This window comes from Eschrichtius robustus, chromosome 3 (assembly GCF_028021215.1).
Source record: "Eschrichtius robustus isolate mEscRob2 chromosome 3, mEscRob2.pri, whole genome shotgun sequence".
Lineage (NCBI taxonomy): Eukaryota > Metazoa > Chordata > Mammalia > Artiodactyla > Eschrichtiidae > Eschrichtius > Eschrichtius robustus.
Genome location: NC_090826.1, coordinates 36,229,761 through 36,245,141, shown reverse-complemented (window position 1 = coordinate 36,245,141; position 15,381 = coordinate 36,229,761). Strand labels below are relative to the sequence as shown.

General features: G+C 41.9%; 1 protein-coding gene across 5 annotated transcripts in view; it reads right to left on the bottom strand.

Moving 5' to 3' along the window:
- Nucleotides 1–15,381, bottom strand: part of ST3GAL3 (ST3 beta-galactoside alpha-2,3-sialyltransferase 3) — a 236,181-nt gene that overhangs the window by 75,691 nt on the left and 145,109 nt on the right. For all 5 annotated transcript variants that reach the window (XM_068539708.1, XM_068539709.1, XM_068539711.1 and 2 more), the window contains one exon: nucleotides 3,283–3,375. In XM_068539708.1, the coding sequence (XP_068395809.1) occupies nucleotides 3,283–3,375 (93 nt within the window). The remainder of the gene's footprint in view (nucleotides 1–3,282; nucleotides 3,376–15,381) is intronic.

The window sequence follows — 15,381 nt, the reverse complement described above, 5'->3', positions numbered from 1 at the left end:
CCTTATTCTTTTGTCTCTGTTCTTTCTTTTTTCTTTTGCCCTACCCAAGTACGTGGGGATTTTCTTGCCTTTTGGGGGGTCTGACGTCGTCTGCCAGCGTTCAGTGGGTGTTCTGTAGGAGCACTTCCACGTGTAGATGTATTTCTACTGTATCTGTGGGAAGGAAGGTGATCTCCGCGTCTTACTCTTCCGCCATCTTGCCCAGACCCCCTGCTCACTTTTAATTCACTTTAAATAATTAACTGTTTAAAACAAAAATAAATAAGGACACTGTTGTGTGGGTTTATAATACATAAATGTAAAATATGACAAAAATAGCACAAAGGGCAGAAGGTGAAATGGAAGTATACTGTTCTAAGGTTCATAAGCTCTAAGCAAAGTGCTATAATATTATTTAAAAGTAGATTATAAATCAGCGATGTATATTGTAAACTCTAGAATAATCATGAAAAACATAAAACAAAGAGGCATAGCTATTAAACCAACAGTTTTATTTTATAGTAAAATAAAACCATAAAACACACTCAATTAACCCAAAAGGAAGCAGGAAAAGAAAGGGAAAAAAGAAACTAGCAGAAAACTCATAGCAAGATGGTAGATTTAAGCCGAACCACACTGATGATTACATTAAATATAAACAGTATAAACATTCCAGTAAAAGGCAGGCATTATCAGATTGGATAAAAAAGCAAGACTCCATTATGTGTTGCCTGCAAGAAACCCTCTCTAATTATAAAGAAACAGATAGGTTAAATGTAAAAGGAGGGACTGCTGCCAACCACACCCCTAAGATCGAACTTCTCTGATGCTCAAGGGTATAAACATACAAACTCCTTCTCCACCAGAAAATGTAAAAGAATAGAAAAACATATACCATGATGAAACTAACTTTTAAAAGGCTGGAGTGGTTATATTAATATCAAACAAGGAAGATTTCAGAACAAGGATTATTACCAGTGAAAAAGGGACATTTAAAAAAAATGAAGGAATCTATTCAGCAAGGGGCTACAATCCTAAATGTGTATGCACTAAATGGCAGAGCTTCAAAATACACTGAAGCAAAAACTGATAAATGGAGACTTCAACATCCCTCTGTTAGTAACTGACCATATGTGGAATCTAAAAATAAAATGATACACTTAACCACTGTGCCACCAGAGAAGTCCTGGGAAAGACTTCTTAGATAAAACATCAAAAGCAGGGCTTCCCTGGTAAGCCCTCTAAGCCTTCCCTTCCCTCTAAACCTACTAGAACAGCTAAAATTAAAAAGATTGATGTCAGGGATATAAAACAACTAAAACTCTTATACTTTGCTGGCAGGAAAGCAAAACAGTATAGTCACTTTGGAAAACAGTTTGGCAAATTCTTATGAAGTGAAGCATACATCCTCTACGCAAATGTTTATACTGGCTTTATTTATAATAGCTAAAAACTGGAATTAACCCAAATGTCTTTTGACTGTTGAATAAACAACATACAATGTTATGCCCATATAATGGAATACTATTCAGCAATAAAAAGGAACAAGCAACTGCTACACACATGTGTGAATCCCAAATGCATTATACTAAACAAAAGAGGCAGACCCAAAAGGCTACTATATGATCCATTTATATGACATTCTGGAAATACTACAGGGACAGTAGTTGTCAGGGCCTGGGGGTCAAGGGAGGGGTTAACTGCAAAGAAGTATGAAGGAACTTTTGGGGGTGATGTTGGACATGTTCTATTAACTGTTACGGTGGTTGCACAAAGGTATTATCAAAACTCATACAACTATACTAATATGTAGATTTTACTGTATGTAAATTAAACCTCAACAAATCTTTAATAAAATTATGACACCTCCAAACAATTATATATTATGCAATCATTTAAAATATGAGATGAATCCATATATGCTGGTAATAGGATAAACTCTAAGACATACTGTTAGGAGTAAAAAGCAAGATACAGTATAATAAATACAGTATGTTCCTGTTTATAGTAATATTGGCTGTCTCTGGGATCTGGAGTGGGAATATATACCCTTTTGTACTGTTTGAGTTTTTTTTCCCCACATGCTTGTATTACTTTCAATTAGAAAACCCATACACAGGTCAAGGAAAACTCACAGGTGTCTGGCCCAGGGGCCTGAGCAATGTAGGTCTGAGAAAACCCATGCAAGAATATGGAACATGGTGCCAGACACTTAAGAAGTGCTCAGTAAATAGCTGGGGGAAACAAAACATTGGAATCAAGTCAGAAGGCAGACCCCGGACAAAGAGATCTCTAACTGAACACCAGATATTCAGCCAGCAGAGCCTTCTGTTTTATACAAGGTGCTAAGCTTGGATTGCTGACATTAGGAAAGAAAAGGAGCATAAAATCCAAATATCCTGGATTTGCTTTTGGGCAAGCTGTCAGCATTCCTTTGCAAGCACACTGTGTGCCCTAACCTCAGCCTTCTAAGGGACGGGGTGCATACCCTTCCCCCGTGAACACAGCCCACCCCAAGAGGCCACCCCTAGGGCTCCTCTGGTGGTCTGAGTGCTACATCCTGACTCCCAGAGGTCCCGAGCAGCCCCTCCTACATCCCCTCCAAGTCAGATAGTCCTATAACTCTCTGAAGGAACAAAACGACCCCAAGGGTCTCACTGCACTCGGACCGCAGACAAGATGATCGCAGCATGTCAGGCTCTTTTCCACACCAAGGTTTCAGGAAAGAAAACCCGAAAGGAAAAGGCGGATAAGCAAGCAAGGCCTCTCAGTGGAATTGGGTGAAAGGATCTCCCAGGGTTTGGCACAGCTTCTTTCAGCAGCTCCTATCAAGGAAATCAGGAACTCTAGAACGCCAGGCTCAGAAACTCCTCTTTATTTCCTGCTTTATTTGGATTTGCCTCCCTGAAGCCAGGTAGTTGGTCCTAGCTTCCAAAAAAGACTACGAGCTTCTGCGCTGTGGAGCACTGTCTGGCTGCCTCTGGATACCTGGCTTCCAAGGGGAACCACGTAGGTTCTACCTCGTCTCTTTCCTCCACAGAAATGAGCTGCTGTGCTGGCAGGTACAAGCTCTGAGAGGAAGACGGGCGTAAGGTGTAGCAAGGGCCTAGAGTGGGACTGGAGAAGGAACCAACCAAAAGCAAAGTCCTTTCCAGGCACCCACAGACCCAAGGACACAGGAGGGAAGGTACCACAGAATCTCATTTTCTCAGAGGCACACCACTTGCCACAAGGGGCAGGGTGTCTGAGTCCTGGGCCATGGACCAGGCTATCCAGGTGATGGGAAGAAACAGGAGCACTTACCGGGGGAAGATGGCAGTCATCAAGGCTGAAGCATAGCCAGGCTTGCAGGTTCCCTCTGAAAAGTTTGCGTACTTGGTGGCTAACTCAGCAGGCCTATGGGAAGAGAAAGAGAGTCACAGCTTGCCAGGCACTGGGCAGTGGTTACTAGTTCATGAAGAGCTGTAGGTGTGTAAACCCTGAATAAAGCTTCACTCCCTACAATCAGCACTTCAGCCCCTTTTCCACACCAAGGCCCTGGAGGTGGGGGTAAGGGGGAGGAGCCAAGAAACCCTAAAGGAATAGGTAGATAAATAAGTAAGGCCCGGCACTGGAATTTGGTAAAAAGAGCTCACTGGGTTTTGCATAGAATCTTTGCAGTAAGCCTGATTCCAGGGAAATCAGGAACTCCATCCAGGCTCCCAGACTGGGAGAGTAGAGCCTGGAGACCTAAGGAGAGAGCCGCCAGACTTTGATAAAGTCACAGGCACTGCCCTTTCGACCTTCCTGAATATGTCTACATGTCCAGCCTCATCTGCCTCTATTCTCTCCACACACACTATGATCCAGCCAGTGGGAATCACTCACAGTGCCCTGAATGTAGATCAAATACACGTTGGGGCGTTTAGTTAAGGATGCTCTCCTATCCTCTGTGCCTGGAATGTTCTTCCTTGTCCTTCTCCACCTGCCTATGCCTCCTGGTCCTTCACAACTCAGCTCAGATGTCAGTTTCTCTGGGCTTGGTTCCCTGACCCCCAGATTGCGCCAAGTGCCTCCCTGTGCTCACCGCCCACCCCCCGCCACCCGCGTTACATGATTGCCCAGCACTCGCTCTACGGAACTGCAATCGTTGGTAGTGTGTCTCCCTCACTGCACTGTAAATTCCCAAGGTCAGGGTCTGATTTAACCCTGTACCCCCAGTTCTTTGCACAGAGATGGGCACATAGAAGACCCTTATGATCTTCTGAAGGAACAAAATGGCCCTGACAATCTCACTACACTTGGACTGGACATAAGACAATCTCATGAGCCCATAAGTCAGAGAGCACTGACTATTTTTCAGAAGGCTTGTGAGTTCTAGCCCTGGCTTTGTTGCTGTGTGACTGTAGTCAAGTCACCTCATATCTCTGGGCTTCAGTGTCCATATGTGTTCAGTGTGCAGCTGGAGTCACAGCCTTGCCACCAAAAACCCTGCCCACTGCAGTCTAGAGAAGACCACAGCGGAAGAACAGGACACATTCAGTGACTGCTGGGGCTGGAGGCCCTGTGTGCTGGGGCACCTGAAGGAGCCCTGGCTCGTTGCCAGTTCCCAGCCCCAACCTCCCCAGTCTCCACCCTTGGGCCAGCTGCCAGCACTCTGATGCCCAGCTGCTCTGCTGTGCTGGGGCCCTGTGGTGAGTCTTCCCTCAGGGCTGCCTTCTGCAGGGGCGGGGGCGGGGTGGGTCCAGGGTAGGGGAGGCTGGTGCCTATACAGGACAGCCAGAAACCATGATGGCACCACCTATCATGCGTCATGTGTGATTCACTCAGTGCCCTGTGAGCCTAGCCCAGGGCCTTATACAGAGTCACTGTTCACTGAATTTAGACAAACTCATCTGTATCTATGTGCAATTTCTTCTAAAAAATCTACATTTTTTTAGCTTTCCCTACCACTGAAATTTAAAGCCTGAAATGCAAATGTAAATGCTGAGCGACAAGCCCGGAGTTGGGCTTTTATTTGGTAGGCAAAAGAAAGTCAAGGGTTTAACAAGAGAATTTACATAACAACATTTTCTTACATAAACAACTGTATTTCAGAAATGAAACATAAACTTCAGTGCAATTACTAAACCTACCGGAAGCTTTTGGACTAGGCACAGTGATGAAAACATTATAGATGTCTTCAATTACTCCTCTCAATAGCCAGGTGAGTAGGTGCTGTTAATTATTAATTTACATACAAGCTCAGAAAAATGAAGAGACTTATTCAAGATCATACAGCTAGTAAGTAGTGGATACTATGTGAAACTATTTCTCTCTAACACGAGTGCAGGAGCTCTTAGTATGGCACCGCCCTGGTGTGGATCACAGTCAGTGCCATGACAGAGGGAAGCACAGAGTCCAGGGACAGCACGAGTGGTCAGTGCAGTTGGAGATGGGGTAGAGAAGCTCTCTGGAAGTGTGTAACAAGCAGTGAGGCATTATGAGTCCTTCATATCCTTGTCTCCAATCCCCCACCATCCGCTTGCTTGCCTGGTACTGTGGGTTCCTATGGTCTTTCTGAATTCCAGAAAGTTTCACAGAGAAAAGGAAAGATGGATGGTGGTCATCCCTTTAACATAGTGCATTGCAGAAATGCATGTAGAAATGCATGTACAACAGCAGACAAATCTTCAGCCACATCTTTCCTCTCTCTAGTGAACACCATCAACTTCTGGCAAAATGCTTCAAGAATCAGGGCTCTAGATGTGCAGCAATATGGATGGACCTGGAGGGCCTTATGCTAAGTGAAATAAGTCAGACAGAGAAAGACAAATACTGTATGATCTCACGTATATGTGGAATCTAAAAAATACAACAAACTAGTGACTATAACAAAAAAAGAAGTAGACTCACAGATATAGAGAACAAACTAGTGGTTGCCAGCAGGAAGGGTGGGGAGGGACAAAATATGGGTGGGAGAGTGGGAGGTACAAACCATGGGGTGTAAGATAGGCTCAAGGATGTACTGTACAACATGGGGAATACAGCCAATATTCTGTAATAACTGTAAGTGGAAAGTAACTTTTAAAAAATGTATAAAAATTTTTTTAGTTAAAAAAAAAGAATCGGGCTATGGGATAGTCCAGGGTCTATGGACTCAGGTAATCCATAATGGAGAAAAAAGAGCACAGGCAAGATGGAACACAGGAAGCCAGAGCCCACCAGGAAGGGCTCTGCCCATGCCAGTGCAGGCTAGTCAGATATTAAGGATGGAGCAGCTCTAAACCAACCCCCCAAGCAACAGTAACTTCTAAAACATACAGCCCTGGGCATAGTGGGCCATGTCAAGTTATTACCAAATTAAAATGCCTTGGAAATGGCCTCCTGACTATCCCAGTGAGAGAAGAATAGGGGGAGTGTTGGGGATTCTGAGTCATACAGCAGGCTGGGACCTCTGGGGCAGTTAGCGGTCAAAACCACCAAGATTAACAGTCTCCAACTCCCTTGGGCCCGAAGAGTTAGTTTCTCTAAGGCACTCACACTCCAAATGCCAGGAGGCCCCCACAGATGTCTGATCAAATCATTCAGCCCTTGTTCTTCTCATACTCTGCAGCTGGCCTTTCATTTGGGGAGATTTAGCATTTTGACCAGTAAGAGCACCATTGTCCTGCAAACGTGACTACCAGGCGCCTGGGGTGAAGAGTGTAAACCACTGCACTCTTAAGAGGAAATCCAGATGGAGAGGCTGGCACCTAAAAGAAGGAACCAGACTTCCACACCTCTGCTTCACTCAGAAGTCCCAAGTTTAAGGAATCAGGTCAAACAACAGGTTGTAAATGGGAAGAATACAGGACCTGGAATTAGAAGCTTTCATAAAGGACACTGCAAGGTGCGTGACCGTGGGCAAATGAAGGACAATCTGCTTCTCAGCTTGCTCATCTGCAAATGGGAACCACTCAGCTCTCAGAGATCTTGGAGGGTGTGGTGAGAAAGAACATTTGGAGGGGCTGGCTGTCCTCTAGAGCACCACACACGTACTTCGTGACAGGTGAGGTGGCGGAGGTTTCCAATGCTCAAGTCTGGATTCTGTCCTGGGGAGAGTCACTGAATGATTTCCAGTGGGAGAGTGCCCTGATCACCGTGTGCATTTTAAGGGTCAACATTTGGTAGATAGCTAGTGGGAAGCAGCTGCATAGCACAGGGAGATCAGCTCAGTGCTTTGTGACCACCTAGAGGGGTGGGATAGGGAGGGTGGGAGGGAGGGAGACGCAAGAGGGAAGAGATATGGGAACACATGTATAACTGATTCATTTTGTTATAAAGCAGAAACTAACACACCATTGTAAAGCAATTATACTCCAATAAAGATGTTAAAAAAAAAAAAAAGAAAAAAGGATCAATATTTGGGGGGTGAGGAGTAGCATGGCAAAAGGCTGAAAGAAGCAGTCCCTGAGATAGAAAAATAATCAGGAGAGAGTGTGATGTCTCAGGTGCCAAAGGAATGAAGTGTCTCAAGAAAGATACGGGGACCAACTGCATCAAACACTGTGCTGGGCCTGGGAAGGTAGCCGTAAGATTGACAGCTGGATTTGCCAACATGGAGGTTGCTCTTGACTTTGAGTAGAGCTGTTTCACTGGAGGGTGGGGGTGAAATGCTGCTTTCATCGGGTTTCAGAGAAAACAGAAGAATTGGAGCCAGGCAATAGAGACTACCATTTTTAGAAGTTTTGCTATAAAGGGAGACAGAGAAATGGGGCAATTGCTGGAGGGGAATTGCAGGGAAAGAGTTTTTTGAGGTTAGGAAATTTTTCAGCATGCATATAAGCTGGTTAGAATAAGAGGAAAACTCAAGCATGATGCAACAGAAATGGGACAGCTGGAGAAATATCCCCGAGAAGGTGAGAGAGGGAAAGGATCTACCACAAAAGTAGAAGGGTTGGCCTTAGCTCTGTCTACCCTGCCCTACCCTGGCCAGTGACTACCTATTCATCTTGCAACATTCGGGTGAAGCACCACTTCCTTTGTGAAACTTTTCGTGATTGCTTCCCCTGCCAAGCAGAACCAACCTCTCCTGCCTGTGGACCCCATTTTACCTAGAGCTGACAGTCACCTGACCTTGCTCACTTGTCCCCACTCTCTTTCTCTCCCACCTCCTTCTCTTCCATCCTCTCACTCACTCATTCATTCACTCAACAGATATTTAGAGGCAACAGAGTCACTCTGCTTGGGTTTGTACCCTGGCTCTATCCCTTACTAGCTGGGCATGTTATTTAACTGCTCTGTGCCTTAATTTCCACATCTTTAAAACTGGAATTATACTAATACCTCATAAAATTGTTGTGAGGATTATGTTGAGAATACAATGTTTAGTACAATGCCTGGCACATAGTTCTCCCTCAGTACATGCTAACTGTAACAGTCTCGTTGTTGTTATGTGCCAGACGCTGGCCTGGGATTAGGGATACAGTGATGACTAGGACATAACTATGGCCTAGCACGTGTTATCCTGAAGAATAAACTGTCCATTTAGGGACTTCCCTGGTGGCACAGTGGTTAAGAATCTGCCTGCCAATGCAGGGCACACGGGTTCAAGCCCTGGTCTGGAAAGATTCCCACACACCGCGGAGCAACTAAGCCCATGCACCACAACTACTGAGCCTGTGCTCTAGAGCCCGTGAGCCACAAATACTGAGCCCACGTGCCACAACTACTGAAGTCCGCGTGCCTAGAGCCTGCACTCCACAACAAAGAGAAGCCACCGCAATGAGAAGCCTGCGTACCGCAACAAAGAGTAGCCCCTGCTCACCGCAACTAGGGGAAGCCCATGCGCAGCAACCAAGACCGAACGTAGCCAAAAAATAAATAAATAAATATATTAAAAAAATTAAAAAGGAATAACTGTCCATTTAAACATCTTTCTCTCCCAGACCATGAAATCTGAGTATAGTGCCTAGCACAGAGTACCATGCGTGGCACTGAGTATGTAAGTACCAAACGAAATGTTTGTTGGACTGAACTCAATTGGTTACCTTGACTTGGAAGGTTAATTGACAGGAAGTGTGGGTATGAGGTGGTGATGGCTGGGGAAAATGAAGAAAGGACTTTGAGGATTAGGACTGTATAGATCAGTGTTGGGCATCTCGTGACCAATGGGCTAATTTCTGGAACCTCTCAGAAAAGACTGAACTTAGCCCCCTACTGTGCCCCCTCCCTCATTCCAGGTGCTAGTTTACTGGAAGCAGTTCAAGGAACGGGTTGCAAGAATGGAATAAGACCATGTATGTGTAACACCTAGCACACTGCCTCACAAACCATAGTTAACAAATATTAGCTTCTTTTTAAGCAAATATAGCAACTTAATCAAGGTAGCCAGTACGATTGTGCTGGGAGGACTTGCATGATAAACACAGGTAAGAACTCTCAGCACAGAGTTCACCCCACCACTGCTTCTTCAGTTGTATCCTCTCTAACCTTCCTGATGAAGATGCACTTCTGCAATTACTAAAGGGATGCTTCTGGAATGACGACATGATTTGGGAAATGGCAGAAGCAGCTTAGGTTAGCTTTAGTAATCCTAGCCCGTCATTAAACATTTTCATTTTCTTTTTTTTTTCTGAAATAGCCTTTATGTAAGAAAGGTTATTTAATACTGCCATAGAGCCTTTCAAGCTCCAAGATGGAAAGTTTTCTCTCTAAGGACAATTTCTATCTCCTCTGACTGCCTCTCCCCCATGATTACAGGTCTGCTGGCTCTTCCTGAATTATCAACTGTCTCTTCATTCACCCACATTTGGGGTGTGCCAATCCATCCTGCCCTGGGCATCACTGACCCTTTGCTCTTTGTGAACTCCACTGCAGACTTGGGCTTCTATACAGTTTTGCCTCACTTACAGTGATCTGTGATAAACATGGAGGCACTGTCTCATGTCTCTTCTATCACTTTAAGAGAAGAGGGACTGCTTGATTTGTGTGATCTGGAATTTGGGGTACTTCTCAGCTCTGGAGGCCCTGCCTTTCAGCTCTTGCTACTGGGCACTGCAGTATCTTCTCAACAAATCAGCCACTCTGCTCTTTGATCAGTGATTCTGAAGCTGACACTACTGCAGTTTATCTTTGTCTCCAGGGCCTTGTAATTTACTTCATTTTGTCTGGGAGGATGCTCTCTAGTAAGCTCTTGCAAACACTTTAGCCTGAGCTGTATATGCAATTCTCACCGAGACTTTCCACCAGGAATCTCTTGCAACTGCTCCAATTCAATTTTGTTTCTACATTTTATTAACACACACACACACACACACACACACAGAGTTGACATAATTATCTAATATAACTTTACAATAATCCTTTAAGGAGTACAGCCCTTAGATCTAGGCATGTGGGGCTAAAAGAGTCCAAGAGAGCATGGTTGGAAGATGTGCTATTCTATGTTTACACTATAAAATTTCAAATGATAAATTTTGGTAGGGATTGCACTGACTCTGTACGTTGTTTTAGATACTATAAACATTTTAACAATATTAATTCTTCCAATCCATGAGTACAAAATATCATTCATTTGTGTCTTCTTCATTACTTTCATCAGTGTCTTATAGTTTCAGTGTAAAAAGCCTTTCGCATCCTAAACTAAATTTATTCCAAGATATTTTATTCTTTTTGATGCAATTGTAAATGGGATTGTTTTCTTAATTTCTCTTTCTGATAGTTCATTATTAGTGTATAGAAACACAACTGATTTTAGTATATTGATTTTGTATCTTACAACTTTATTGAATTTTTAAAAATCATTTTAACAGGTTTTTTTTTTTGGTGGAATCTTTAGGATTTTCTATATATAACATTGTCACCTCTAAATACAGACAGTTTTACTTTTTCCTTTCCAAATTGGATGCCTTTTATTTCTTTTTCTTTCTTAATTGCTTTGGCTAGGACTTCTGGTACTACAATGAATAAAAGTGGTGAGAGTGGCCATCTTTGTCTTGTTCCTGATCTTAGAGGAAAGACTCAGCTTTTTTACCATTGAGTATGACGTTATCTGTGGGTTTATCATATATGGCCTTTATTATGTTGAGGTACATTTTCTTTATACCCACTTTGTTGAGAATTTTTATTATGAATGGACGTTGAATTTTGTCACGTGCTTATTTTGTATCTACTGAGATGATCACATGATTTTTTTCTCTTCATTTTATTAATGTGGTTTATCACACTGATTGATCTATGGATGTTGCACCATCCTTGCATCGCAGGAATAAATCCCACTTGATCACAGTGTATGTTGAATTTTAATGTATTGTTGAATTCTGTTTGCTAAAATTTTGTTGAGGATTTTTGCATCTGTGTTCATCAAAGACATTGGCCTGTAATTTTCTTTTCTTGTAGTGCCTTTCTCTGGTTTTGGTATCAGGATAATGCTGGCCTCATAAAATGAGTTTGGAAGTGTTCCCTCCTCTTCTATGTTTTGGAAAAATTTGAGAAGGATTGGTATTTTTTCTTTAAATGTTTGGTAGAATTCACCAGCCATCTGGTCCTGGACTTTTGTTTGTTGGGAGGTTTCTGACTACTGATTCAATCTCCTTACTAGTAATTGGTCTGTTTGGATTTTTATTTCTTCATGATTCAGTCTTGGTAGTTTCAAATGGTAAATTTAACATGACCTCGAACTAATTACAATTCACATTTCCCCTTCATACACTGGGTAAGACTTGCATTTGTGGTCATTGTCAGCAAAGCACAGTCACAACCTTTCAGAGTCACTGGAAGCCAGTATTTGTGGGCAGCATAAAGGATAAGGATAGTGTGGCATCAAGAGTAATGATGTAGGAATATTACTCAGCCATAAAAAGAAATGAAATTGAGTTATCTGTAGTGAGGTGGATAGACCTAGAGACTGTCATGCAGAGTGAAGTAAGTCAGAAAGAGAAAAACAAATACCATATGCTAACACATATATATGGAATCTTAAAAAAAAAAAAAAAGGGTTCGGAACAATCTAGGGGCAGGACAGGAATAAAGACGCAGACATAGAGAATGGACTTGAGGACACAGGGAGGGGGAAGGGTAAGCTGGGACAAAGTGAGAGAGTGGCATGGACATATATACACTACCAAATGTAAAATAGATAGCTAGTGGGAAGCAGCTGCATAGCACAGGGAGATCAGCTCCATGCTTTGTGACCACCTAGAGGGGTGGGATAGGGAGGGTGGGAGGGAGAAGCAAGAGAGAGGAGATATGAGGATGTATGTATATGTATAGCTGATTCACTTTGTTATACAGCAGAAACTAACACACCACTGTAAAGCAACTGTACTCCAATAAAGATGTTAAAAAAAAAAAAGAGTAATGATGTAACCAGCATGAAATAAAGGGTACTAGAGAACTGAAGAGACAAGAAGATCTATATTGTTTCTATAAAACAGGTTCCAGAAAGCCATGGCACTGTAAATAATAACAGTACTGCTACCTTTTTCCTATGGTGGGAAATGTGAAATTAGCCAGGAATGATGCACCTGACAATAAAAAAAACATGATGAGATGGTTCCTGAACCTGAACAGAAAGAAGGGGTATCTGGATACTCTGAAGAAACTTCATGTGCACTGAATGGATAATATACACATACATAAGTATCTCTTCTTTCCCTATTGTTCTAAATCCTCATTAATAAATCATTACTTCTCACATGGACCCATCAACTTATTTATACAGCAGAGACCTTACAAAAATATTAGCCGGGGCTCTGCACACCCTTGGAGCAGCCCTACTCTGGGGTAAGTATTACTATCATTTTTGACAAGAGAAACTGACTCTTAAACCCATCCTTTATTCTCACCAAAGCCTTTGCTTTCTTTGGTAGAAAGAAGGGTGGGCTTAAAGATAAAAAGACCGGAGTTTAAGTAACTAGCTCTTCCACTTACTAGTTGTGTAACCTCAGGCATGAGATAACCGGTCTCTTAACTCTTAAAATAGCTATAACAACTACAGGACTGGTGGGAAGATCAAATGATTTCCTGCAACAATGTAGGTCAGAACATTCTTTGAAAGGTTATACAAATGTCGGTAACTATTCCTACTGTTTTAATGTTTGACTTCCGCTTTTTCTACTTCTAGACCACCTGAATTATCATCATAATTTCACTAACATTTTTTAATTAATTAATTAATTATTTTTATTTTTGGCTGCATTGGGTCTTCATTGCTGCACGCAGGCTTTCTCTAGTTGCAGCGAGCAGGGTCTAATCTTCGTTGTGGTGCATGGGCTTCTTGTTGTGGTGGCTTCTCTTGTTGCGGAGCACGGGCTCTAGGCACGTGGGCTTCAGTAGTTGTGGCACACAGGCTCAGTAGTTGGGGCTCGCGCGCTCTAGAGCACAGGCTCAGTAGTTGTGGCACACAGGCTTAGTTGCTCGCAGCATGTGGGATCTTCCCGGACCAGGGCTCGAACCCCTGTCCCCTGCATTGGCAGGCGGATTCTTAACCTCTGCGCCACCAGGGAAGTCCCCATTTCACTAATTTAATGAGGAAAAAAACTATTTCTTTTATTTTTCTTACTTGGATTATTCTCTCCAACTCACTTGGCTGTCTCCAAACTTCTGCCCTATCAGCAGGAAGATCAGGAGGCTCCTGGGGACAGAGAAGGAGGGTCGCTGAAATGAAGCCAACATCTCATATACAGGGACTTGTCTTCAACTGGCATGCCAGTGCGTAACTGAGCTCAGTGGAAAGGCTAAATCTCATAAGATCTGTAGCATAGTATTTACTGTCTCCATAGTTTTCCTTTTCCACAATGTCATACAGTTGAAACCATATAGTATGTAGACTTTACAGACTGGCTTCTTTCATTTAGCAACATGTATTTAAGGTTCCTCCATGCCTGTTCACGGCTTGATAGTGCATTTCTTTTTAGAGCCCAATAATACTCCATTGTCTGGATGTACTGCAGTTTGTTTATTCATTCACCTAATGAAGAACATCTCGGTTGCTTCCAGTTGTTGGCGATTACGATTTTTTAAAGATAATTAAACAAAAAGGCCCTATTACTGTATAAACTGGAGCAATGTGCAACATTTGTGCCATACTGTGCCACTGTGTGCAGTTTTGTATAGACATAAGTTTTCAACTCAATTGGGTAAACACCTACAAGAGTAATTGCTAAATCATGTGGTCAGACTATGTTTAGCTTTTAATACGTTGCCAAAATGGCTGAACCATTCTGCATTCCTGCCAACAATGAATGAGACTTCCTGTTGCTCCACATCCTTGCCAGCATTTGGTGTGTCAGTATTTTGTATTTTAGCCATTCTAATAGGTGTGGTGATATTTTATTCTTGTTTTAATCTGCATTTCCCTAATGACACATGAGATATGGGCATCTTTTCATATGCTTATTTGCCATCTGTATATATCTTGTCAGATGAGGTGTCTGTTAAAGTCTTCGGCCCATTTTTAAGTGGGTTGGTTGTTTTTCTTATTGCTGAGTTTTAAGAGTTCTTTGTATATTTTGAATGAAAGTCTTTTAAAAATCAAACATGTGTTTTGCAAGTATTTTTTTCTGGTTTGTGGCTTGTTTTTTCATTATTTTATCAGTGTCTTTCACAGAACAAAAGTTTTTAATTTTAGTAAGTCAAGTTATTGATTTTTTCTTTCATGAATTGTACTCTTGGTTTTGTATCTAAAAACTCATTGCCAAACCCAAGTTCACACAGATTTTCTCCTGTTATATTCTAGAAGTTTTGTGTTTTACATTTAGGTCTATTAGATTCCATTTTGAGTTAATTCTCATGAAAAGTGTAAGGTGAAAGATTTAGTTTCTACATATGGATGTCCAATTGTTCTAGCATCATTTGTTGAAAAGATGATCCTTTTTTTTCTGTTGAATTGCCTTTGCTCCTTTGTCAAGGATCAATTGACTATATTGGTGTATTTCTATTTCTGGACTCTCTATTCTGTTCCATTGGTCTGTTTGCCTATTCTTTTGCCAATACCATGCTGTCCTAATTACTGTAGCTTTATATTAAGTCTAATGTCATGTAGCATCAGTCCTTCAACTTTGTTCTTCTTTATCAGTATTATGTGGACTATTCTCAGTTGTTTGCCTTTCCATATAAACTTTAAAATAAGTTTGTTGATATCCATAAAATAACTTGCTGGGATTTTAACTGAGATTACGTTGAATCTATAGATCAAATTAGGAGGAACTGACATTTAAGCAATATTGAATCTTTCTATCCATGAACATGGAATAGCTCTCAATTTATCTAGATTTCTCTGATCAGAGTCTTGTACTTATATATATAAATTTATATATATCAATATATTTAGATTTATACCTAAGTATTTCTTTTTGTGTGTGATAATATAAATGACATTATGTTTTTAATTTCATATTCCAATTGTTCATTGCTGGTATATAGGAAAGCAACTGACTTCTGTATATTAACCTTGTATCC